At 46.2% G+C, this 24,323-nt stretch overlaps 1 protein-coding gene across 1 annotated transcript in view; it reads left to right on the top strand.

Moving 5' to 3' along the window:
* Rap1gap2 (RAP1 GTPase activating protein 2) overlaps positions 1–24,323 on the top strand; it is a 138,988-nt gene that overhangs the window by 90,053 nt on the left and 24,612 nt on the right. Inside the window, exons 5-12 of the mRNA XM_059270669.1 lie at positions 4–36; positions 391–603; positions 1,886–1,989; positions 11,404–11,482; positions 12,248–12,301; positions 14,718–14,801; positions 21,454–21,554; positions 23,272–23,401. Coding sequence (XP_059126652.1) covers positions 4–36; positions 391–603; positions 1,886–1,989; positions 11,404–11,482; positions 12,248–12,301; positions 14,718–14,801; positions 21,454–21,554; positions 23,272–23,401 — 798 coding nt within the window. The remainder of the gene's footprint in view (positions 1–3; positions 37–390; positions 604–1,885; positions 1,990–11,403; positions 11,483–12,247; positions 12,302–14,717; positions 14,802–21,453; positions 21,555–23,271; positions 23,402–24,323) is intronic.

The following is a 24,323-nucleotide window of genomic DNA, read 5'->3' as shown; positions in this document are numbered from 1 at the left end:
CAGGATGACTATATCCCGTACCCCAGCATCGAAGAGGTAGGAGCTCCCGACCACACTACAGCCTGTTCTGGGTTTCCTTCCTGAGGAGATCATGGCCCTTTTCAGCCCCACATGGGAAAGAATCCTGGGCCTAAGACTTTAGGGCCTGACGCCCCTTCTTATCTTTGTGTCTGTGACCAGAGCTTTTCTGAGGTTTAACTTGAGGGGTCTCAGATAGTCTTTGTGAAAACCCGGGGTCCCAGTGGAGCTAGAGATGCCATGGGGCATTACGTTCCTGCCCTTGGCCTCAGATACAAGGCCTCCCTCTTGGGAACAGTTCAGAGGTGGGTGGGGTCCCTCTCCATGGCAGTTCAGGGTAAGCTTCAGGCAAGGACTCCCCTTTTTCCCCAGGTCGTGGAGAAGGGAGGCCCATACCCCCTGATCATCCTGCCCCAGTTTGGGGGCTACTGGATCGAGGACCCAGAGAACGTGGGTACTCCAACGTCACTGGGCAGCAGCGTTTATGAGGAGGAGGAAGAGGACAGCCTGAGCCCCAACACGTTCGGCTACAAGCTTGAATGCAGGGGTGAAGCCAGGGCCTATCGCAGGCACTTCCTGGGCAAGGTGAGCCCGGGGACTCTCCTACAGTGGACTCTGCCTTGGGGAGGGTGGCATGGATCTCTGTTCCAGGGCTCCTCTGGCTTCTCTGCCTCTTCTCTTTCTTGGTTCTGTACTCCTCACTGCCCACTTCTGTCTTACTGAGAGTCTGAGGAGTGACATGGAGTCCTTGTGAGGAGTCCTTTTGGGGACCACCTCCAGCAAGTGTTTTATGAGGTGATGAAATGGGTAGTGTTGGGGGTGCAGGAGGATGGGATAGAGTTTTAACTGCTCAAGTTATACTGCTCAAGTTTAACTGCTCAAAAATACGCCCTCCCTACTTGGATGGCTCTGTTTACATGTGCACAGTCCCCATCTCTTAGGCTCCTTCAGGATGGTCCCCTGAGTACTGTGATTGGATGTTGCCCTGTGAGAATGATTCTTTAACAATGGCAAAGTTACATTTCCTCAAATACGTTTTTGTCTTGATATATTCCCCAAAGTCCCAAGGGAAGCTCTGGAAGTCTCTGGCCTAAGAGGGCGTTGCAGCATCACCGGAAAGAGTCTGTGCAGACCTCCCTGAACTTTTAGGAGCGTTAAGTGCAACTTCCATAGACTCACTGTAAACTGGGCGGGTCTGGGAGGTGGGCTCCAGGAGCCAAAGAGAGCTGCACCTTGTGAAGAGGGACTGCCATTCTGCTTGGTTCCTCCTCGCCTTCTTCCATGGTTTGGAGTGGTTAGGGTTGCCCCCTGACTGAGAAAGGGAACTAGCCTTCTTCCATGGTTTGGAGTGGTTAGGGTTGCCCCCTGACTGAGAAAGGGAACTAGCCTTCTTCCATGGTTTGGAGTGGTTAGGGTTGCCCCCTGACTGAGAAAGGGTACTCAGCCACAGGTGGTGAAGGACCTGAACTTGAGAGTCCAGCCGGATGTGGAGTTGAGCCTGGCTCTGTCAGCCACTGGTTGTGTCATTGCAATGGGGATGGTGACATCATCTCCTACACAAAGCTGTGGTCAGGATTCAAGAGGGTAATAGGTACGAAGGCTGTGGGGTGGTGCCTGGCACATCCCGAGGACTTGGTGGTTAGCACCGATTAGTATCATCCCTATCACCATTATCACCACTCTCCTCCTCTTCCTCCTCCTTCTCATCATCATCATCATCATCATCATCTTCACCATCACCATCACCATCACCACTGTTGGAGCAGTAGCGTCTTTCTCTTCCTCCTTTTTGAGGGCTTCTCCCTCCTGGTGAAGGAGGTTATATGGGGGCCATGTCTGGAGGCTCATACCCGATTTCTGTTTCTAGGATCATCTGAACTTTTACTGTACTGGCAGCAGCCTGGGGAACTTGATCCTGTCCATCAAATGCGAGGAAGCTGAGGGCATTGAGTACCTTCGGATCATCCTCAGGTGGGGCTGCTACACCAGTGGACACCACGCCTCTCCCAGGCAGAACCGGCATCAAGGAAAATGGGGGGAGGGCAGAAATACCAGACTGACCAGTCTGATCTGGTTGCACAGGAGGAGGGGCCGAGCTGCTGGAACCCTGGGGCTGTATATGATGTTGCCAGGCAGCGTGACCATGTGTTCCTGCCAGCTGTCTGAGCTTCAAGGTCACTTAAGCCAGAACTTCTGGAACTTTCCTGTCTTTCTTAGGAGGGACAGTGACTCTGAGGAGATGGAGGACGAAGTAGGGATGGCTCAGTGTGGCTCATCAAGGTGGGACACAGTCCCATGTTCTGGGAGAGATGCTCAGACTGCTACCCTGTTAGCCGCCTAGTTAGGGAAGGTTGTTTGTGTTGGGGTCTTTGAGCTGGAGTGATATCCTCAGCAGGAACACTGACGTCAGGGTCCCTCTCTCTGAATCATGACCTCCTCAAGCAAGGGAACTTGAACTGGTTTCTCTTTGGTTCAACTAGCATGGTTTGCTAAGTACCCTCGAACGAGAAACTGTGGTGGGTGCTGGGGACAATCATGACTGAGACTTGGTCCCTGTTCCCCAGAGGCTTACAGTCTCACAAGAGAGAAACAGAATTTTAATAAATGTCACACGTGTTATTCTAGTCATTTGCATAGGATGCTACAGGGACCCGAATAAATCCGTGGGTTTATCTCTGTCCCTGGTGGGGGTCAGATGTGGTGGAGTCAGGGAGAACTGTGTTGAGTGTAATTGGAAATACGATAAGGTGTTTGAGGATAGGAAGAACAGCTTTCTTTTCTGTCTGCGTGTTGTGTATGGGTGTGCACATATGTTAGCCAGTGGTTAGTGTTGGATATCTTCCTGTATTTCTTGACAGCTTAGTTTTGGAGACAGGGTTTCATTGACTCTGGAGCTCACCAATTCATCAAGACTAGCTGACTTGTGAGCCACAGGGATCCTCCTGCCGCTGCTTCCCCGACACTAGGATTACAGGCACACACCATCATGCTTGCCTTTTTATGTGGGTGCTGGGAACTGAGGTCAAGTCTATATTGTTCGAGTGGCAAGTCCTTTACAGACTGAGCCATCTCCCCAGCCCCAGGAATGACATTTTTTTTTCCTGTCCAAATTTTGAGCTTTTAATATGGGAGCACAGAACAATGGATATAACCCTGCTTTGGGAACAGGTGTTTGAGGAAGTTGCCAGCGTGTGTCCAGCTTTGGTTTGCATCTTGGTGATGCTGGGGAACGAGCTTCAGGGGCTGTACCGGTAAGGCCTGTGCTTTGCCAACTGAGCAGGACCCGGTTTACTTTGGAAGGGGAGCCATTGTCTTTGCAAGTGTTTTTCTGGGTAGACACAGTATTTGCAAGGCATGGCAGAGTCAGCTAAGCAGTTTCCCGAGTGGGTAGTTTCTGGGTCCCTGTCTCCTGTCTCTAAGTAGGATCTCCACTTAGATGAGCCTCTGCTGGAAACCTTTCTTTCTTAATCAAACCCAGACCAAGGCGACATGAGATGTCTGTGAGGTGACAGCTGATCATAAGGACCTTTTAGTGTTTCTTTCTTTCCTGACATTTTTTGGAAGCAGGGTCTGTAGCCCAGGCTGGCCTGGAGCTCACTGTGCAGTCGAGACTAGCTTTCAACTCACAATCCTCTTGCCTCAGCCTCCTGAGTGTTGAGATTGAAGGTGCACACTACCTTGCCTGATTTCCTAAAGCTCTATTTTCTATTATTATATCCCATATATCTCAGCTGAAATGGTTACCATGGACAAAAAGCTAGGGATAGGTGTCAGGAACACAGCACATGCTTTGACACACATACACACACACATATGATATACATATATGTGTATACACACATATGATATACATATATGTGTATACACACATATATACATATAATTTTTAAAAAAGTTGTAACCTATGGGACAGTTAGGACCAAAATGTAGGTGACGTTGAGTTGAAGCTTGATTCTCCTTCCTTCGAGAGCAATGGAGTGGAATACATGTAATTGGAGGTTTATAGTCAGGCCTGGTGGCTCACGCCTGTAATCATACGCCAAGAGTTTGAGTCTGATCTGGGCTACATAGTGAGTCCCGATAGGAGATTTCAGGAAGAATCTGGTGCTCTTTAGGGATGAATAGCCAGAAATCTTTCTCCATAGAATTATTTTTGTTCTAAGCCCACAGCATTTGAAGCCAGTACCCCAGGAACCGAGGAAACACAAATGTGGCTCTCCCACAGGAAGCCAGCGGGTAGGGCGGCAGTGAGAAGCTGCACACCAGCCGGGAAACTGGGCAGTCGCAGCATGGCCCTGGACTAATTGCCTGACCAGTTGGAAACCAGGCAGGCGAAATGGGCTCCGTGGCTTAGCAGCTTCACCGGACACAAAGAAGGACTTAAGCAGGGATGAAATTCCCTTGCTGGCCGTGGTCCCTGTCCCAGTGTTAGACCTCTGGATTATTTGATGTGGTGTCCCAGATTTACAGTAGCCAGCTCTCCAGCCTAAAACGTGAGACGAGCATGCCAGCAGCCTTGGTGTGTCTGGGAATGCCCACCGGTCGGTTGCAGGCACCACTTCCTGTATTTAAGGACCGCCACAGTTCTTTGCTGTGAACTCTCTTCATAAGGCTCGTTCATTTTTAAATTAGCTTGTAGCTTGGCATTTCTATTTGAAAAGTCTCGTAAGTAGTTCTGACAGCAGGTCTACTGAGCAGCTTTTGAACCGGGGAGTACGTCTAAATGGCTTTCAAAACGCAAGCACTCTGCTGGATGCATTCACTTAAATTTTGACAGTAAAACCAGAAATTCATAACAAAGTAATGCTTCTGATAGTTCACTTAGCCATTTAGAAACAATCATAATAATTTTCTAGGTAATTTTTATGCCGGAGAGGAAGTCAAAGCCACAAAGTCATGGGATATCTATAAATAATGATGTTTAGCGATTGAGATGGCTTAGTGGTTAAGAGCACTGGCTGTTCTTCCAGAGGGCCCAGGTTCAGTTCTAAGCAGCCACATGGTGGCTTACAATTGTCTGTAACTCCAGTTCCAGGGCTCCCAAAACCCTCTTCTGGCCTCTGTGGACACCAGGCATGCTCACCATGCATAGGCAGACATACATACAAGCAAAACTCCCAAACACATAAAAAGAAAAGTAATGCCATTTGTAATATTGTAATGTAAGTTGTATTCAAAGCCCTCATTAAAAGAAGATCTATTGCTTGTTGCTGAATAAAAAATGATATTTTCAAGTTGCTATTGCTATTAGTGACCATTCAGTGCTTCAGGTCCCTTATGCGTGAGGAAATTATTAAGTAATTGAGTGCTTGTGTGCCCTAGTGAGTCTGGGCTCCACATATGATAGCTTCTCGATAATGACAGCTGGCCTCATTATTATCAACACTATTATCTAAGGAAAGCAAGAGGGAGGGATGAACAAATATTAATGTGGAAAAAATAATTAGAATGAAAAGAACTTAAGACTTGGTTATTAAATTGCATCTTCTGCCAGGGAAAACAAAACTATATAGATGACTATCTAGTCAAATATAAAGACAAAGAAGCCAGGAATGGTAGTACATACTTGTTATCCCAGCATTTGGGAGGTAGAGTCAGGAAAACCAGGAGTTCAAGGTTATTCTTATCTATAAAGTGAGTTAGAGACCAGCCTTGGGTTACATGAGACTGTGTCTCACAGCCCATATAGATAAAATACACAAAACATGTATGTACAGATAAAAATATTCAAAATATTTCAATGTAGATAATATGTGTGAAAATACATAAACTGATAAAAGGAAACACAATTAGGCATAAAAGATACGTTGTCAGGGCTGGAGAGGTGGCTCAGTGGTTAAGAACACTGGCTGCCCTTCCAGAAGATTTGGGATTTCCAGCACCCATGTGGTGGCATGCAAACAGCTATAACTCTAGCCTAATGGGATCCAACGCCCTCTTCTGGCTCCATAGGCATTACACACATATAGTGCACATTCATACATGCAGGCAAACCTCAGACACATAAAATAAAAATAAAACTTAAAAATGATACACAGTTACAGATTGGGAGATTAAGTAACTATTAAGGAATGTTGTATCTAACATAAGCCATTCAACTCAAAATGCTGTTAGAAACAGGTGCCCTTCCAGGGAAGAATACATGACCAAGTTTAACTCAAGATGAGAGAAAAACTCAAATGCAGCAACAACTGTAGAATACATTAAAAAAGTTCTCAGAGAACTCTCTCTCTCTCCAAATGTTTCTGGCTCTAGAAGATCTTATAGGTAGATATTTTAAACTTTAAAGGAACAGATTTGTGTTACTTAAACTGTTCAAGAAAGTAGGAAAATATGGGAGTCTTCTCAGTTAACTTGTTAATGCTTAGAAGATCAAAAAACAAAAAACCAACAACAGGTGAATGAAGTGCCAATTCATAAAAAAGAAAAAAAAGGGTCCAATATTTATAAATACAGAAGAATGTTTTAAGCAAAGAAGCATCTGGAGAACCTCAAATCCACATAGACTATAAAGCATGCTTATGATAGTCAAGAAAGAATTATTTAGCAATGTAAAGAATAGTTATTGTGAGAAACGCGTTATTCACTAAATATTTGCTTAATCAGTACTTAGTATGTGCTGGAGTGCTGGGGATCAGCCCCATGGCCTGTGCATGCTAGGCAAGCATTCTACCACTGAACTTCACCTTCAGCACCTGCTTTCAGTATTCTTATTCCTCTCAGCCCTGCTTATCCCCTTCCTGCGGACATGGATCTTCATAGGCTGCTCAGGGTGGTACAAACAATAGCTACAGATAACGGTTCAAAGCCCGTGAGATGTGTGTCTGAGCCGGTGTGGGATCAAAAGAGTGTTCTAGAGAGGTAGAGGAAAGCTAGACCATGCATAATGTTTGGAAGTTTCGATTTTTTTTCAAATTTCCAGAGTAATAGGGGTGCTACAGAAGGGAGTACGTCATGATCAGGCATGTAGGGAGACTGGACTGGCTAGAATGAGGAAACAGCTTGTAGCGAAGGCAGAGCCACAGCGGGAAGGCGGGTCAGGAGGCTGGGGAGCGGAGCCGAGCCAGGTGAGCACAGATGATGACCCAGGCCAATGGGCTGTATAATGTGCATGGCTCCCCCAGACTGTCCGGACCAGCAGCCATGATGGGAACTTAACCAAGGTGGCTTGTACTGAGAATAGAGAAAAGTGGGTGGGCAGTTCCAAAGACATGGGAAAAACTGGCATTAAGAGACAGCTAAAATGTCAGCCAATGGAAGAGGGATTTGCTGTGATGAACTGCAGATAACGTTGTGCTTTCAGAGTGACTTAAACACGTTGTTTAAGACCTTAAAGAAAGATGAAGAATGGACAGCATCTCTCGAACGGGTCAGAAATTGCTGTTCAGAGAATCGAATCAGGAGCATGTGGGTGTATATAAAGAGAGCAATTAGAGTTATCAGCATGAAAAATAGCTCTTGACATAAACTTAACACATGGGATAAAATCTAGTCTTTCCAAAGAGTGAACTGGGAGACAGTCCCAAGGAATCCATTCAGAACTCAGCGCAGATTAAGTGTAAGAAAAAGAAGATAAGGTATGTGGACAACAGACTAGGGGGGCCTCTGCATTTGTCTCAGGAGTTGGAAGAATGATTAGGCACACTAGTGAATAATTACCCATGGGTAAGACCTGAGAGTGTGTGAGAGCTGGAGAAAGCTCACAAACATACTGTGGATTATGATTTCAAAACAAAAATACTGGTAGACATGTTTAAGGGAAGCAACAGGAATCAAAGCTGAAACCAAGGTCATGAATTCCGTTTGAGGTGAAAGCCAGTCTTTGAGGTGCTGACAGCAGATGGGGAGCAGATTTCCCTTGGGTCATAATAGTTGTTGGATACTGGGATACGATCTTTAAAGTGTGGTAAAAGTGGACGTGAAGAACTATTCTAACCTACGGTTCTATAGCCAGAGAAGCTGTCACTACAGATAAAGTTAAACTGTTTTCAAACATTAAAAAAAATAGTGCAGTGTGCCTCTCAGAGTGTCCCTGGAAGAATTACTGAAGGATACACTTCAGTATATATATATATACACACTTCAAGAAAACCCAGAGAAGAGATACAATTAGAAAAGTAACAAGAAACAAGTGGAGTGTTGACAAGTTTAAATACTGACTGGAAAGAGAAGTGATTTTCTTTGCCAAGTGTAGAAGGAAGATTGAATTTATGTTTGTTTATAACAAAAATAGTAAGGCTGAAAGCAGGGCAGAAGTCAGTGGATGAAGCCTGCAGCGGAGTTCCAGAGGTTGCTGGGAAAAATGCAAACATGTATATTGGGAGATACAAGATACGGAGAGATAAAAAGACAAAATAAATAAAACAAAACAAGCAAATGAAAACACAAACACCCAGGACATCATTTGGTGGAATGCTGGAGAGGAGGAGAAAGGAAATAACCCACAGAAAATATAAAATGGCAGACTCCATTTTCAAACATGTTAGTGTTTACACCAGATATTAAAGATTAAGCTAGCTGTTAAAATATTAGAAAATCGAATTTGATTAAGAGTGCAGCTTCATTTTTCTCTAGGAGACATTATTAAGAAAATAACGTGGCGTGGAAAAGTTTAGACTGAGGGAAGGGATAAAGACTCAGCAGGGACACAATAACTAAGAAAGCTGGCATAGCAATATTAAAACCAGACAGTGCAGAGTCTCACTGAAAAAGCAGCAGGCGTAAAGGAGCAGGCCTTTGTCACCTGGGACCGTTTCTTCCCAGTGTTTTCCCTGTGTCGATGGAACATTGCATTTAGCACCCCTGGTTCTCTTCCCTGTTTCTGATAGCTGTGTTCTGGAGCAAGAACTTGATGTTTAGCGATGTTCCTTCTTCCCTTTCCTCTTGGAGTTTTCTCCCGGGCAGTCTCCAGAGGAGGGGTCTTGCCCCTGCCTCACAGTACCTGAAATGTAGGTAATTTCTGAAGTTTGTCTGGATTTGTTTCCTGGTCACACAGAGCTGTGCGTTCTCGCTTGATCTTTATCAATAACAAAGGAGTGATTTCAGCCCCTCACTGTCTTACTCTTCCTTGTTACTTTGCTTTGAATTTCTTCAAGATAGAGTAGACAAAGATGCCATTTGATGGGTTCCCTCATAGGCCTTAGCCTACTTCATAGTAAAGGGGACAGGAGGCCAGAGAGACGCTTAGCGCTTAAGGGGACCCTGGTTTGATTCCCAGCAACCACGTGGCAGCTCACAACCATCTTTTACTTGAGTTCAAAGGAATCTGACACCTTCTTCTGGACAGGCATGCATGTGGTGCACAGACATACAGACAGGCCAAAGATCCATAAAAAATGAATATTAGAAAAAAGGGAAAGAGGACAGGCCACTGAGGACTAACGGCCGTGGGCATGGACTGGTAAGGTAGTCTTGGGTATAAAAAGCAAGAACTGGGGCTGTGAATGTAGCTTCCCGGGAGAGTCCTTGCTTAGCATGTGCAAAGTCCTAGGTTCAGTTCCCTGCAAGGAAACAAAACAACAACAAAAGTCTCAAAGCAAGAACTGATGAATTTTTAGGGAGGAGTAGACAAAAACCTCAGTTTAGTGGGAGATCCTGATGAAAAACATTCTCAGAAAACAAAAGCTAGAACAGAATGAAATTGTGAGGCCTATAAAATATTTGAACAGTGCAATAAACAGATTCAATCTTGTATCCTTGCTCTCAACAAAAGAAAAAAAATACATCCTTTTGGAGCCCACATGGCCTGTGAAAAGAATTACAAAGGTCTGTGTATTGTTAGGAAATTTAAAATAATACCATATAGGCTATGCTCCCTGAATATGACCATTAATTTATAAACCAACAATAAAACACTCAAGGGGAAAATAATCCTGTATTTGTAAAGCTTTTTGTTTCCAAGTCCCCTTTAAACAACTCGTGGGCAGAGAAGGAAATCACAAAAGAACTGACAAAATATTTAGAACAAGATGGCAATAAAAACACTACCTATCAAAGCGTGTGGGATGCGGTTGAAATGGCGCTTACACAGAGATGCATAGTTGCAGATGTGTCTGTGAAAAAGAAGAAAGACTAAATGAATAGACCTGGAGGCTGATCAGCCAGGAAAACAATGGAAGAAAAGAGAAAGAAGGAGCGGAAAAGGATGAGCAAGCGAAGTAGAAGCATCAGGAAAAAGGTGAAAAGAAAGGTTACATACAGTAGGCAAGCCTCAGCTAAGAACAGAATGCAGGAAGGATGCAGGCGGGCGGTGGGTGCAGCCTAGTTGGGAGAGTCTGGGTCTAGCCGCAACTGGCCTATGAACCAGCCAAGGTTATTGTTATGCTGGAGGGACGTAGCTGCTAATAACGAAGCCCAAGGTCATAAAAACAACTTCATAGCAATGCATGTCGTGGGCACTTGGGTGAAAAAACATAAATTATCCACATTGACTCATGGAAAACTTATATGTTTACCACTAAAGAACTGTAAGGGGGCCTCTTATAAAGGATAGCTGGCCCAGAGATGTCACACATACACTATAGCAAACCTTTAGTGAGCCAAAAAAGGAAAAAAAAAATCCATGTATCGCACACATCATTTCAGAAGACAGGAAATATCCTGTGATTTTGCTTGGTTGGAATAATACCTTGTTATGGAAACTTGGCAAGGGAGGTACATGAAGAAAAAAAAAAAAAGGCCAGCGTTGTTTTGGAGCATAGATGTGATCTAAATAAATAACAACCAATTAAATTCAGCAGAATTATGATTAAAAACCATACACCACAAACACTTGGAGTTTCACCCGTGGAATGAAAAGATGGCTTAGCAGAGTTACAACCCACGAGGTTAACGAATTAAAAATCATATGACGATCTAAGCAGGCACAGAAAGTGGTCCGTGAAATTCAGCGCTTTGATAATGTGCTAAATGAATCAGGGAACAGGCTAAATTTAGAGTCTTATGTTGAATCCCATTTTAAAGCAGATTCCTTCCCATTTATATTTTGAGTAAATCCAGATTTTCAAATATTAGATTATCTTTCATAAAGGTTTATTTGCATTTCAAAATCTAAATATATCCAGAAGTTGGGCCCAGTTCTCTGGGAGAATAAAAAACAAAACAAACAAACAAAAACAAAAACAGAACCCAGAAAATAATGGTGGCCTTGAAAAAAGCAGCTAATTGCATTAGGCATTTCTCCAGGTGTGGTCTTTAAGTATCTACCACCCCTGGGGAGTTTTCTCATCTTGATGTGGTGTCCATATCCCCAAGGCTGGCTGGGGAGGCAGATCTGTTTCCAGGGAGATGGAAGCGAACTGAGGACCCTGCCTGGTAGGACCTCAGCCACTTTATCCACTGACTGTCATTCATGGGTGCCTTCATCTCACCCTTTTCTGAACACAGGTCCAAACTGAAGACGGTCCATGAGCGGATCCCCTTGGCTGGACTGAGCAAGTTGCCCAGCGTCCCTCAGATTGCCAAGGTAAAAAACAAAAATTAAGGGAAGGTGGCTTATTCTGTCAGCCCAGGGCTGGCTCTAGGGTGGGGACTCAGGCTCTGCCTTTGGGAACTGGGAGGGGATTTTGCTTGCCTAGATGGGGTGAGGTGGCTTATCAGCTTCCTCCATCTTCTCTTCCTTCCTCCAGCTCATCCTTGTACCTCAAGCTGCTTGTGGAACAGTCTACTCCACGCAGGAGACAGGAGAAGTAGGAAGGCAGGGCTGGCCATGGCTAGTGCTTCAGAGGAGGAGGTGGTGGGCTAGGGAGCTTTCACTGAGGGTTAGGGGCTGGGCTGAGGGTGATCCCGATCCAGTCCTACTCTGAGGAAGGGATGGTCAGGGGGCAAAGGTTCATGTCACTGTATGAGTGTGTACTTGGGAATGGAGTCAGTGGAGTCAGAAGGGCAGCTGGCTGGGCTGAGCGGGACACTCACTCTGAATACATAGAATATATTCACTCTGAATACAGGAATACCAGCAGAACTGTGCCTTTTGTGGGAGTTGGGGAGTGATGGCTTTTTGGTGTTGTCTTCCAGTCAGAATGGAAATGTTTCCTAGACTTCATTTTTTGCCTCTCTTTATCATGAAACCCCAGGCCCCTAGACTGTCCTGGGTCCACATTAGTGAGCAGCAGAATTTGAATCCTGTGTGCCTCATTCTCCCATGATGCTTTATGTCTGTGGGCAGAGGAGCCTGTGTGTGCTTTATAGACATGGTTCTTGACCTGTGTGTTTTTTTTTCCCTGCTCAGGCTTTCTGTGATGATGCAGTGGGGCTGAAATTCAATCCTGTTCTATACCCCAAGGTGAGGAACTTTCTATCCCTGTGGGCCTCTTGTCCATAACTCTCCAGCTTGGCCTGGATCTGTATATCTGGGGCTCCATGGGGGAGTTCCTTGCATCATGGAGGGGTCATGTGGGGTCTCTGTGATGCTCTTCTATGTCTTCATCTTTTCTTACTTACCCCTCCACAAACTGGTACCCTCCACAGTCATGCCTGGGCTTCCAGCAGAGCTGAGTAGGTCCCTGGCCTGCTGTGAAGGCTGGTAGGGGAGGGTAGCAGCTTTGAAGTGTTTCTGCCTCTCCCCAGCTGTACTTCTCTGAGACCAGGCTTGGAGTTGGGCAGATTCTATTTGTGCCTGGAAAGACAGTCCAATCCACCCTGACGTCATGGAGGTATGGGGTGCAGAGCTCAGAAACGCACTAGAAGGAAGAGGTCAAACCTTGGCTCCTGGTTGCCCGTGTTACTGCAGCTCTGAGGTCCTCTAAGCCTTGCTGGCCTTAGTTAATAAACTGGTGATTCTCTGATATTGGCTCTCTTATGACTGGCCTGATCTTGACCCCGGTTCTGGTATGGGGATGTGTGCGGGGAGAAGCAATAACAACAAAACAAACCAACAAATGCAGGCAGCGGCAATTACAGCATGACAGTGCTTAAATCACCCACAGTGGAGAATGGCTTGAAATTGCCCATAGGAAAAGACCCCGTGTCCTGACAGCTGCTTCAGAGGCCAGCAGGGACTCCGGGAGGAAATGGAAGCAGAGATGCACTTCCAATATGGCCTCTGCTGTGTTCCGTGCATCTGCAGTCGAAGCTCCCTGGGCTCAGCTCAGTCCATCCCCCAAGTCTCAGCTCTGACGACCAGGAACCGTGAGATGAAATTTCTGGTTGGGAAGCAAGACGTTCACCCTGCTTTGACATCCAGAACGCCCTCGACCACATCTTAAATGGCTACGACTGGGCACAGCACTCTTAGAAGCATATGAATATCTGTGGGGGATGCGCTGGCGGCGGAGTCCTCAGCTGCGTAGAACACTTCTCTCAGATGCCTCTTTGTCGTCATGGCGTTATCATCTGTCGACACCAGCAACGTTTCCTGTCATTCAGGTTGACCTACCTTTGTAATCAAAGCTGAATGAGTGCGTTTAATACCCAGTAAAACCTCATCCAAAAGGCCTGGCTGAACTCAGGTTTGGCAGTCCTTGTCACAATCACATCTGTCAGGAGGCTCGTTCGTAGGTCTGCCTTGGGAAGCCTGAGTGGCCTGGTGGTAACGGAAGAGCAGGTGTACCTCATGCGGTCTGTCTGAAGGCTGGCTGATGCCCAGCTGAGATGTGAGTCTGTCTGAGATGCGTTTATATTTTCGCCCGTGCAGAGAGAGTTACGTGCTCCATGGAAGGTCTCTATGGCCAGCCTCTCCCCTGCAGGGCAGCTGTTCTCGCCTTTGACCCACACAGGCAGCCGTGAGGGGCAACTTACAGGGTGGCTGGCAGGGCTCTCACTGGGAGAGCTGAGGAGCACCCCTTTTCCCAGACAGCCGAGGCCTTTGCAGAGGTAAAGCGTAACGGCGTCCTGTCATGGAGCACGTATTTCAGCCAAGTCAAGCCAGGTTTCTTCCTCCAGCACAGCACATGGCCAGTCCCTCCTCGGTGTGGTGGAGGTTTTCTTCTCTTTCTCATAAACCGGTTCAGTTTTGATATTTCTGGAGGGTTCCCTGGATGATGATGGGAGCGACAGCGCTTGCTCTGTGCTCACTGTGCCGTGTGCCTTGTCTCACTGGGTCTCTGAGATTTCACATCTGCCTTTGACGGAGGAAGGAGCAGAAGCATATAGGGAGGCTGACTGGTCACCGGACGCTACATGGTTCAAAGCATTGGATTCAGAGTCAGACTTAAGAGTTTCTGACCTCACAGACCATTTCTGCGAGGGAGCATGGAAGCATAGATAGAGTCTATGGCCACGCCTTTTCTTCTCCTTTCCTTTTACACGTCTTCCTAGAGTGCGTTCATTTTGTGGGTTGACATCTGGGTAGGAGCCATGACGTGCTCAACCTTACCTTACATTTCTGCAAAGGATGTGAATTAGAGCAGAGCCTTCCTTGATGACCATTTGTTGGGGGAGGGAGTTGGCTTTTTTTTAATACTACAAATAAAACTGTGGGATAAAGTGAATTCCTTATGTCCCAGCTGTGGCTGGCACATCTGGATGGGATCAGAATGGGAGGTTTGGCTACTGCTGGGGAAGCCTAGGCGCTGTAAGCTAGAGAGGGCGTTGGAACAGCATCCTGACACAGGCTGGATCTTGGCTTCTCCTCCTCTGCGTGTATGTGGCTGTCTCCTCTCTGGACCCACTCTCTGGTGAAGTGGGCATGTCTTTTGTTTTTTTCCTTGTCTCCTGTTGACATCAATCTTGATTTTTCCCCCCTTTTCACATTTTTGTAGGCCTCTCAGATGATTGTGTCCTATGATGAGCATGATGTCAACAACACTTTCAAGTTTGGAGTCATTTATCAAAAAGCCAGGCAGGTAAGCACCATGGTTCACATTGGTCACCATAGCCTCTTGTGTATGGGAAGCACCATGGTTCACATTGGTCACCATAGCCTCTTTTTTATGGTAAGCAACATGGTTCACATTGGTCACCATAGCCTCTTGTGTATGGTAAGCACCATGGTTCACATTGGTCACCATAGCCTCTTGTGTATGGTAAGTACCATGGTTCACATTGGTCACCATAGCCTCTTGTTTATGGTAAGCACCTTGGTTCATGTTGGTCACCATAGCCTCTTGTTTATGACTTTGCATTATTTCCCCACCCCAAGTGCAGGGGTTCTAAACTAGGCTCTTTTTTTTTCTTTTTTTTAAGATATGCCTTATTTTAATTATATTTATTTTAATTATAAGTGTATATGTGTGTGTTTTTGTATAGGTGTATACACATGTGAGTGCAGTGCCCATGGGGTCCAGAAGAGGGAGTTGGATTCCTGGGAACTGGAGTTATAGGCAGATGGGATCCATTTGATGTGGGTGCTGGGAACTAAAGTCAGGTCCTCTGCAAGAGCAGCAAGTGCTCTTAAGCACTGACTCATCTCTCTAGCCCCTTCTCTCCGTTTTCAATGAGAACACTTAATATATATCCTTATTTTCACTTAGTATACTACACTAATCTTGGCACCTTCATCTCTGTGTCATTATGCTCTGTTTCCCATTGTTTCTGTGTCCATTGCTCTCCCCCTGGAATTCAGCTTCTTCCCTTCACCTCCAGTCAGCTTTCTTGTTACACATCCTCCATTCCCTGCTCTGTTTCCTGCCTTCTTCATCTTTCATGATCACAAACACACACGTACATGTGAGTACACACGTACACATCGTTTTTTTATTTTTTATTTTTTTATTTTTTTGTGTTTTGAGACAAGGTTTTACTATGTAGCCTTGGCTGGCCTGGAACTTACTATGTAGATCAGGCTGACCTTGAACTCAGAGATCTGCTTGACTCTCCTTCCTTAGTGCTGGGATTAAAGGTGTGCACCCCCATGCCTGACAGACACACATAATTTTTTAAGTTCAGGGGCCCTATAGGTGGTATCTGTCTTTCCAAGTCTGGCTGATTTTACTTAACAGAATGACTTTCAGTTGTATGCATTTCCCTGCAAGTGTCATAATTTCAGTTTTCTTCCTGGCTGTGTGAAGTCCCGTTGTGTGATATTTGCCTATTCATCTTTGGATAAACATCTCGGCTGGTTCCATTTCCTGGCTATTTGAAATAGTGTGCTCATAGACATGGAGGTGTAAGCATCTCTGTGATTATTAAATGTTCTGGATACAGTTGTCAAATTGAAGGCATGACTTGGATTGGAGGTGGCTGTTCAGGAAGACAACTTCACAAGGAGGCCTGCAAGTCTTGTAGATGGTGATGTAGTGCTCGCACAGTGAAGTCTGAGTCCTCTTTGCTCTTTCAGCTTATATTTATTTATCTGTGGGCTGTGAGTCACAGGGAAACTCAAACAAGAGAGAGGGTGGGTTAGCCTTAGCTACTCTTCTCCCAGTGGGAAGTTAGCCTTATCTCCTCACTCAGTCAGGTGTTGGAGCCCAGTGATGTCTTGATGGTAGGTTGAAATCAGCCTTGCTGGGAATATTTACACTATGGAAATTAGAAAAGAGCAAAGTTTCTGTTCCTTCGCTGGGAAACCTGGTTGTTAAAGCCTGTTTTCTACAATGAACATTACTAACGCCCCAAGCAGAATGGTCAGCTGAAGGCACCAACGTCTCCTCATCTAGGTTCTGTGAGGAGATTCCATGCTCCTTTTTCTTTTGTACCCAGCATGATGTTGGGGATCTCTCTCTCTCTCTCTCTCTCTCTCTCTCTCTCTCTCTCTCTCTCTCTCTCTCTCTCTCTCTCTCTCTCTCTCTCTCTCTGTGTCTCTCTCTCTGAACTTACAATTGTTTAAGAGTCAATTGGTATGTGATTAATGAATGAATGGGAAATTTGGCTCTGCTAATAGCAGGCCGTTGATGTTCTGTGGGTTTTTTACATGGCCATCTCTTTCTTGGTTAGTTGATTTCTTTGTTGGTTAGCTTTCTTGGGTAGCTGGTTTCTTTGAAGATATGAGACCACAAAAGACAGAGGTCTGCTTCGAAGCCCTAATTGGGTGAAGAGTTAGAAAAGCCGGCATGGATGCATCTCATAATTGAATGGAGATGATTCAGGTTGTTACTCTAATGACGTCCACATATTAACATCTTTATTTCATACAGCTTGGCTACTGTCACCCCTGTAATTAAAGTTCTTTGATTGTGAAATTGACCAAAACATATCTTACAAGGTGATTACAATCCAATGTTCCGGCAAAATTGTAATTGTTGAATATTAACCAGCCACCTCTGAAAAGCAGCCTGTGTGTTGTTTACGTACCCAGTGCTGCTGCTGCTGCAGGGGAGAAGCCAGGAAGATAAAATACTTTAAAAAAAATTCTAGGCAGATTGTTGCTCTGCAAACCTACAGCTGAGGTACATTTAATATGAACATTGGTTGCATAAAAGCTCTAAACTGGTCTTTGGATAAAAATAAGCCTCACCTAACTGTCCTGTTTGTCATGTACTGTGCTGAGCACCGTGGGTGATGGAGTGATGACTAAGCCCTCCTCCCGAGTGTATGGTCAACCTCAAGGGCTGTACAACAACAGAGACACTGATCATACCCGTGCTGAGTGTGAATCCTGGGAGAGCAGTGCCAGCCCCAGTGGGCACCCTGGGTTGTTTCCTGTTGCAGATGTAGCTTGCCTGGAAGCAGCTGCTCTCCCACGTGCTGCCACACAGCCTGTAGTGACAAGGTCTTCTTGGCATGCTGAAGACCAGGGTCAGTACACAGTAATCACAGGGTAGTAGACTCTTCAGACTTCTGAGCCTTGGGGACTGCCACAACCACTCCACTCTGAATGCAGAAACAGCTTCAGACCTATGTAAATGAGTTGGGCAGGTGGTATTCCAATAAAACTTTATTTATGAAAATTGGAAGCAGGCCAGTCTTGACTCCTAGGCTGGCATTAGCTGCCTCCTGTTGAACAGCAGTGTTCACCTATTCATGGATCTTACTCGGGAACTGCATTACAGCATTTGTTCTGCTCTGCAGTTAACTGCTATTTCCCTAAAAAAGTTTTCAAACTTAAGTGTATCATTTATTTATTTATTTATTTATTTATTTGTTTGTTTGTTTATTTATTTTTGAGGTGCTGGAGATCAAGCCCAGGGCCTTACACATGCTAGGCAAGTGTTTTACCATGCTCCTAGGGGCTTTTATTTCTAAAAGAAGTCATAGAATGCTACTCTAACTGGAAAGCCATTGTCTCTGGCCCTCACTATTATGAACCGAAGGTGGTTTTGTGTGTGCATGTTTGTGTGTGCTCATGCGCGTGTGAGAGTGGATGAGTATGTGTGCAAATGTGTATTTGATTTATTTTGTTCTGCTTTTGAGACTCTAGCTCAGGCTGATATTGAACTTGCTGTGTAGCCTAGGCTGGCCTGGGACTCATTGTTCTTCCGTCATAGCCTTCTGCTTGCTGAGCTTACCAAGAAATAACTATTAAAAAGCAAAATAAAGTTGTGGAGATGGGCTAGATTGTGTCGCCTCTTGAAGGCTTGGAACCTGAGGTCTTATTGTAAAGCAGGCTGGGGTTGTCAAGCCCAGTAGGAGAGTGCCAGTGTAGCGTGAGGGAAGCTCCGAGTTCCAGCCATTGCAGGCATGAGAGAGATGGGATAGAGCTGTCGGTGGAGACTCTGTCCTAGAATTGACGGGGCGAATTGCAATGTTTTATGTGTAGCCGTGAGTGTTTGCGGATCCTGCCTCTGTGGGCAGAGCACATGGGTTAGGCAGGGATTGTCAGTGATTTAAGTCTGTCGCTATTTACAGAACTTACTGTTATTTTCACTTTCGCTTTCTTTAGGAGTTATTAACCTTCTTAGTTTTTGCACAGGAGGAAATAATAGAGAAAGGTCTGATACTTATACCCAGTCTCCCCAAAGGTCAGGTCTCAAACTACAGCATGGTGTCACACCTAGGATTGTTGACATAATGGAAATATTACTCTAGTTTCCTCAGTTCACATGGACTTAAAAACACCTGTCTGTTTGTCTGTCCGTCCATCCATCCATCCATCCACATATCTATGTACATGCACTCAGAGATCAGAGGATAACTTTCAGGAGTCAGTTCTCTACACCACATGGGTCCAGGAATTGAACTCAGGTTGTCAGGGTTGGCAGCAAGTGCCCTTACCTGCTGAGCCATATTGCAGGTCCCTCACGTGGACTGATTTGTATTTGGTGTGTGTATGTGTGTCATGGATGGTGTGTGTGTGTGTGTGTGTGTGTGTGTGTGTGTGTGTGTATGTGTATTCCATGTTATTTTATCCATGTGTAGGTTCCATAGTCAAGAAACAGATTCTCACTACAAGGTTCCCTACATTTTTCTTTTACAGTCCCTCCCCCCCCCCCCCCCCCCCGTCTCCCCCCTACCCCCTCACCCCTGGCCTCTGTTCCTTCCTCTGGCCCCTAACTGTTGGCAAACATTTATCTGTTTTCTCATCTTTGTTTCACACTGCTATAACACCACACTGATATCATACTTTTATGAGTTATTGACATTTTAGTTAAGAACCCTCAGGGCTGATCTCTGCTCAGCAGATTCTCCAGCTTCTCAAGTGTGTTACTGTTTGTTTCTTTTCTTCTTGCCTCCCCTTCTCTCCCTCTGTCCCTTCCTCTCCCCCCTTTTCTGTTTCCTTCTTCCTCCCCCCTCTCTCTTTCTGTTTTTTTTTTTTAATTATTTTCAGGTAGATTCTCACTGTGTAGCCCAGGCTGTCCTTGAACTTGGTACCTCCGTGAGTGCTGGGATTACAGGTGTCTGTCTCCATGTCTGTCACCTGACTTAGGCCCTGTTTCTCTTGCTGAGTAGTATTCCATGGTCTGGCTGCACACGCCATGCTTAGCCATTTGTTCACTAAGGCATCGGGGTTGTTTCCAGCTTTGGGGGACTATGACTAGAACCACTGTGAACACTCTTATGTAGGATTTGGGTTTGAACCTATGTTTTCATTCCTCTGGGGTAATTGCCCAGCAGTATAATTGCTGGTTGCATGGTCAATTGCATGTGTACCTGCCAGACCATTTTCGGGAGCGACTGTTTCCCCATCAGTGTGTGAGTGATCCCGCTTTCCTGCATCTGAGCTGGATTTGGTGCTGCTGACTTTTAATTTCGCCCTTCTGACACATGCATGGTGTACCTCACTGTGGTTCTGGTGTGCATTTCCCTGCCGGCTAATGATGCCGAACATTATTTTCTTCATGTGCTTACTCACCATCTCTGTGTCCACTTAGGTGAAGTGTCTCTATCTTTTGACCATTTTCTAGTTTTTCTTACTGTTAAGTTTTTATTACAGCTTTGCTAATCTATAATTCTCACACTGTGCAATTCACAATAGTAAGAATTACGGCTCCACAGGTGGCTTGAGGTGTGATCACAGTGGCACAGCAATAATGATCTAGTTCCAAAATATGCTCATCACTCTCCAAATAAAAACCTACACCCGTGGACAGTCACTTCTGTGTCCCGTTCCATTTAGTTCCTAGAAGATACCAAATTCAAGGCCAGCCTCGGCTACATAGTGAGAATCTGTCTCAAAATAGCCTGCCTTTGGTTCTGTGGATTTGTCTATTCTAGACCTTTGAGAAGTGGAAGAATAAATGTGACATTTTTGACTGTTTGTTTTTTTTTTTCCCCCTGCATAGCTAATTGTTTTCAGGGTTCATCTATGTTGTAACGTGGTATGTCTATTCCTTATTTAGGTCAAATAATGTTCCACTGAATGGCTGTACCACATAAAAACAATCTGTTGGTTGGTAGGGAGATAATCTGGGTTGTTTACACTTGTGGGTTATGTACAATGCTGTTGTTGACATTCATGTACAAGTTTTTTTTTGTGTGTGTTCATGCATTTTGATGTCTCTTGGGTATATACCTAGGGGCAGAATTGCTCAGTGGTTAGCCTTCTGAGGGACTGAGACTGTTGCCAGAGCACCTGCCCTGTTCACACCCCTGTCAACAGTGAGCAAGTGTTCAGAGTTCTCCGTAACCTCACCCCACATTTGTTCCTGTCATTCATCATCAGACTCATCCTAATGGTTGTGAAGTGGGGTCTTATTGTAGTTTTGATTGCTGTAGAGTTTTTGTTATGAGACAGGGTCTTACTGGGTAGCCCCAGCTAGCCTACAATTTGCTCTGTAGACCCACCCCAGCCTCGAATTCGCAGAACTCTGCCTGCCTCTGCCTTCTGAGTTGCAAGTATTAAAGGAGTGTGCCGCCACACCAAGCCCTACTTTAGAGTTTTGAGAGTTCTTTTTAGAGCTGCTTTGGAAGCCAGGGACCAGTCCTTTACTTTGAATCATGCTTTTGGTGTCATTTAAAAGCTCTTTGCTCTGAGCTCTGCTGGACTCCAAGGCCTCCTTACCCAGGGCCAGCACCCAGCCCTGTAGAGTGCTCCTCCATTAACCCGCCCCCTAGCTGAGGACAGCTATGGCGAATGTACTGGACAACAGGGAAGAGGGGGGAAAGGGACCTGGACAACCCTTTCGCTTCACACCCAGAGCTTTCTTCTCATTCCTTCCCTGGCCCCCGTGTTTCTTCCAGACCCTGGAGGAAGAGCTATTTGGGAATAATGAGGAGAGCCCAGCTTTCAAGGAGTTTTTGAATCTCCTGGGGGACACCATCACACTGCAAGACTTCAAAGGGTGAGTTTTGTCAGGGACTGGCTTCATCCATGGGTGCGGCCCTTGGTGAGGGCCAGGGCAGTCAGTTCTGTCCTGGGGGAGCATGGGAGCTTTTCCAGCTTCTGATTCTTTGCTCACGTACCTGCATTCCTGAAGACTCAGTGGTCCTAGGGATAATCCAGAGTGACAGGTTGGCTGAAAGGCAGTGGCCTCGGAAGCATGATGAGATCGCTCCTGCTGAGGTTTGCCTTCCTAATTACATTTGGCTCAGACTGTGGGTGAAAGGAATCCACCTTCCCTACCAGTCACCTGGCAGGAGAAAGAGAACCCTGTGCTCTTTGGAAGGGAATGACCCAATTTGGACAACGTGCGAAGAACAGATAATTAAGACTTCACACGAACATAATAACCCTCTCGGCAGAAATCCATGCAACAGTGTATGGTTCCTTAAATGGACAGAAAGCTAGACTATTGGGACTATTGTTTGGAAAACCCTGGCCCTTGATTTTCCTAAGATTTAGTCCAGGAGCCCAAACAAGAAGCTAACATCTTGTGAAAAGCTCTTAGTTCAGTTGCAGTAGGTGTTCAATAATTGCTTTCTTCCTCTGCTTCCTTCTCCTTCCCATCCCCCCCCTTGCTCCGTCTTCTCCTCGCTTTGAAGTCATACTACTGTCTGGAGTCTGGAGTCAGTCACACCAGGGTTAGAATCCCACCTCTGACACTCACAAGCCCTAAGATGTTGGACCAGTGCCTTTACCTGGAGAAGAGTCCAGCTCCTTATCTGTAAAAAGGGAGATAACCGTGAACATAATAGCACCCCACAAGGTCACTCACAGGGGATTAACACAGATAATGCAGACAAAACAGGTTTGGAACCTGAAAGGGCCTGAGGTGCATCTGTGGTTTTTTTTTTTTTTTTTTTTCCTTTTTCCTCCCAGTTGCTGAAGACTATGGTCCCAGGCTGTCAGCCACATCTCTGTGAAGGGAGAGGGGGCTGGCTCCTAGAAGGCCATCAGTTCTTCCCCAACTTCTCCTTCCTGGGATGATACAAGTGTGGATGGCGTGTGGTTTGTCTCGGTGAAGCTGATGGTTTGAAGTTGATCGGCTGTCCCTTCTTCTGGCAGGCCTCAAGTCTCCCATGGGTTCAGCCACATCCAGCAGAGTGATTGGATGTCCTAGCTCTTGATCAGTGACTTGGACAGAGCAAAGGCTCATTGTCCAGCCTTGGGGGCCTTGGGGAGCTAGGTCAGGCATTGTGGAGTTATGAATGGATGATGGATGGTGGCCTTCCCACTTGAATAGCCCTGTGGTGGAGGGCGCATAACCGAGGCTTGAAGTAGAGGCTTTGCTTTAAATTCATTAGTTAGTTTATTAATTTGGTTGTGTTGTAAGACAAAGTCTCACTCCATAGCCCCAGGCTGGCCTCAAACTTGGGATCGTCCTGTTTTGACCTTCAGAGTGCTAACATGTGGCCACCAGATCCCGGCCACCAGGTCCCGGCCACCAGGTCCCGGCCACCAGGTCCGCCTCTGTCTCTCATATAGGTGGTTGATGGCAGGACACTCGGCCAGCCTGCTCCGAAGAACCAGTCTCCACACCTTCCGACCTTGTACCCTCGTTGGCCCTCAGCTCTTCCATGTGTTCTCACCCCACTTGTTTGCTACCTGCCCTTGGTGGCACATGATGCCACTCGTTTTCACCTCACCCCTCCTTCTGTTCCTGCCCTGTTTTATGACAGTTTCCGAGGAGGCCTGGATGTGACCCATGGACAGACAGGGGTGGAGTCAGTGTATACCACTTTCCGGGACCGGGAGATCATGTTCCATGTCTCTACCAAACTGCCCTTCACGGATGGTGACACCCAGCAGGTAACCAGTACAGAAGGCAGGGCCAAGCTGCAGGTTGCTTCCACTTGGCAGATGGGACACACAGCCTGGGGGGTGGTGTGGTGTTGAAACACTTCCTTGAGGCTCAGGATGTAGCTCAGCAGTAGAGTACTTGTCTAGCATGCAGGAGGCCCTGGCCTCTAGCTCTAGCAGGAAAAGTAGACGTTTCCCCTGGGACATCAATGAAGGGTCCAGCTGGGAGCCGAGCAAACAGGGCTGATAAACGCTGCTCGGCAGGCAGGTCTGCAGATGGGAGCTGGAAGCCGGGAGAGCAAGCTGAGTGGCATGACTGGCAGCCAGTCAGTGCCTCGTGGGTTCAGAACATGTGGAGTGGCATCTGTGTTAGAAGGCTGCTATGGGGTTCTGTAGGTTTCTAAACAGTGGGCTCCTGTGAGCCATGCCTGGCCTGTGCCTGCTTCTTGTGGAACCTGTCCCCTGTCCTGGCCACTCAGCCCTTCTGCCTCTTTGCTGCCTTGTGCGTGTGAAGTGTGTATGAGAATCTTCTCAGCCTCGTTGCCTGTCCCTAACCTGGGGACTCTGTGAGACTTGTGACTCCAGCCTTTGCCAGCTCTCTCCAGGGTAGCTGCTTGGAGCTCCACATCTCTGGGGAGGGCTTGGCTCTTGCAGCTGGTCCTGGCCGTTGTGGCATTAACCACCTTATCCCACTTCTTTCCTCCTTCCTATCTCGGAGAACACAGGAGGGCCCCCTCGAAACTCTGACCTGTTTGTTTCTGCCAGGGCACTGGGAAGGGAGCAGGGATGCAGAATCGTAAACACTGTGCATGGCTTCTTGGGAATAAAAGAAATTGGCAAGTGAATTATGATTTGGCTCCCAAATAATAGCTGAATGTTCCAGAAACACATGGGTGTGGGACTCCTTGGGTAGCCAAAGTGGGTTTTCCCT

This window comes from Peromyscus eremicus, chromosome 8a, assembly GCF_949786415.1.
Source record: "Peromyscus eremicus chromosome 8a, PerEre_H2_v1, whole genome shotgun sequence".
In the NCBI taxonomy this organism is placed as follows: domain Eukaryota; kingdom Metazoa; phylum Chordata; class Mammalia; order Rodentia; family Cricetidae; genus Peromyscus; species Peromyscus eremicus.
This window is presented reverse-complemented; position numbering and strand designations above follow the sequence as displayed.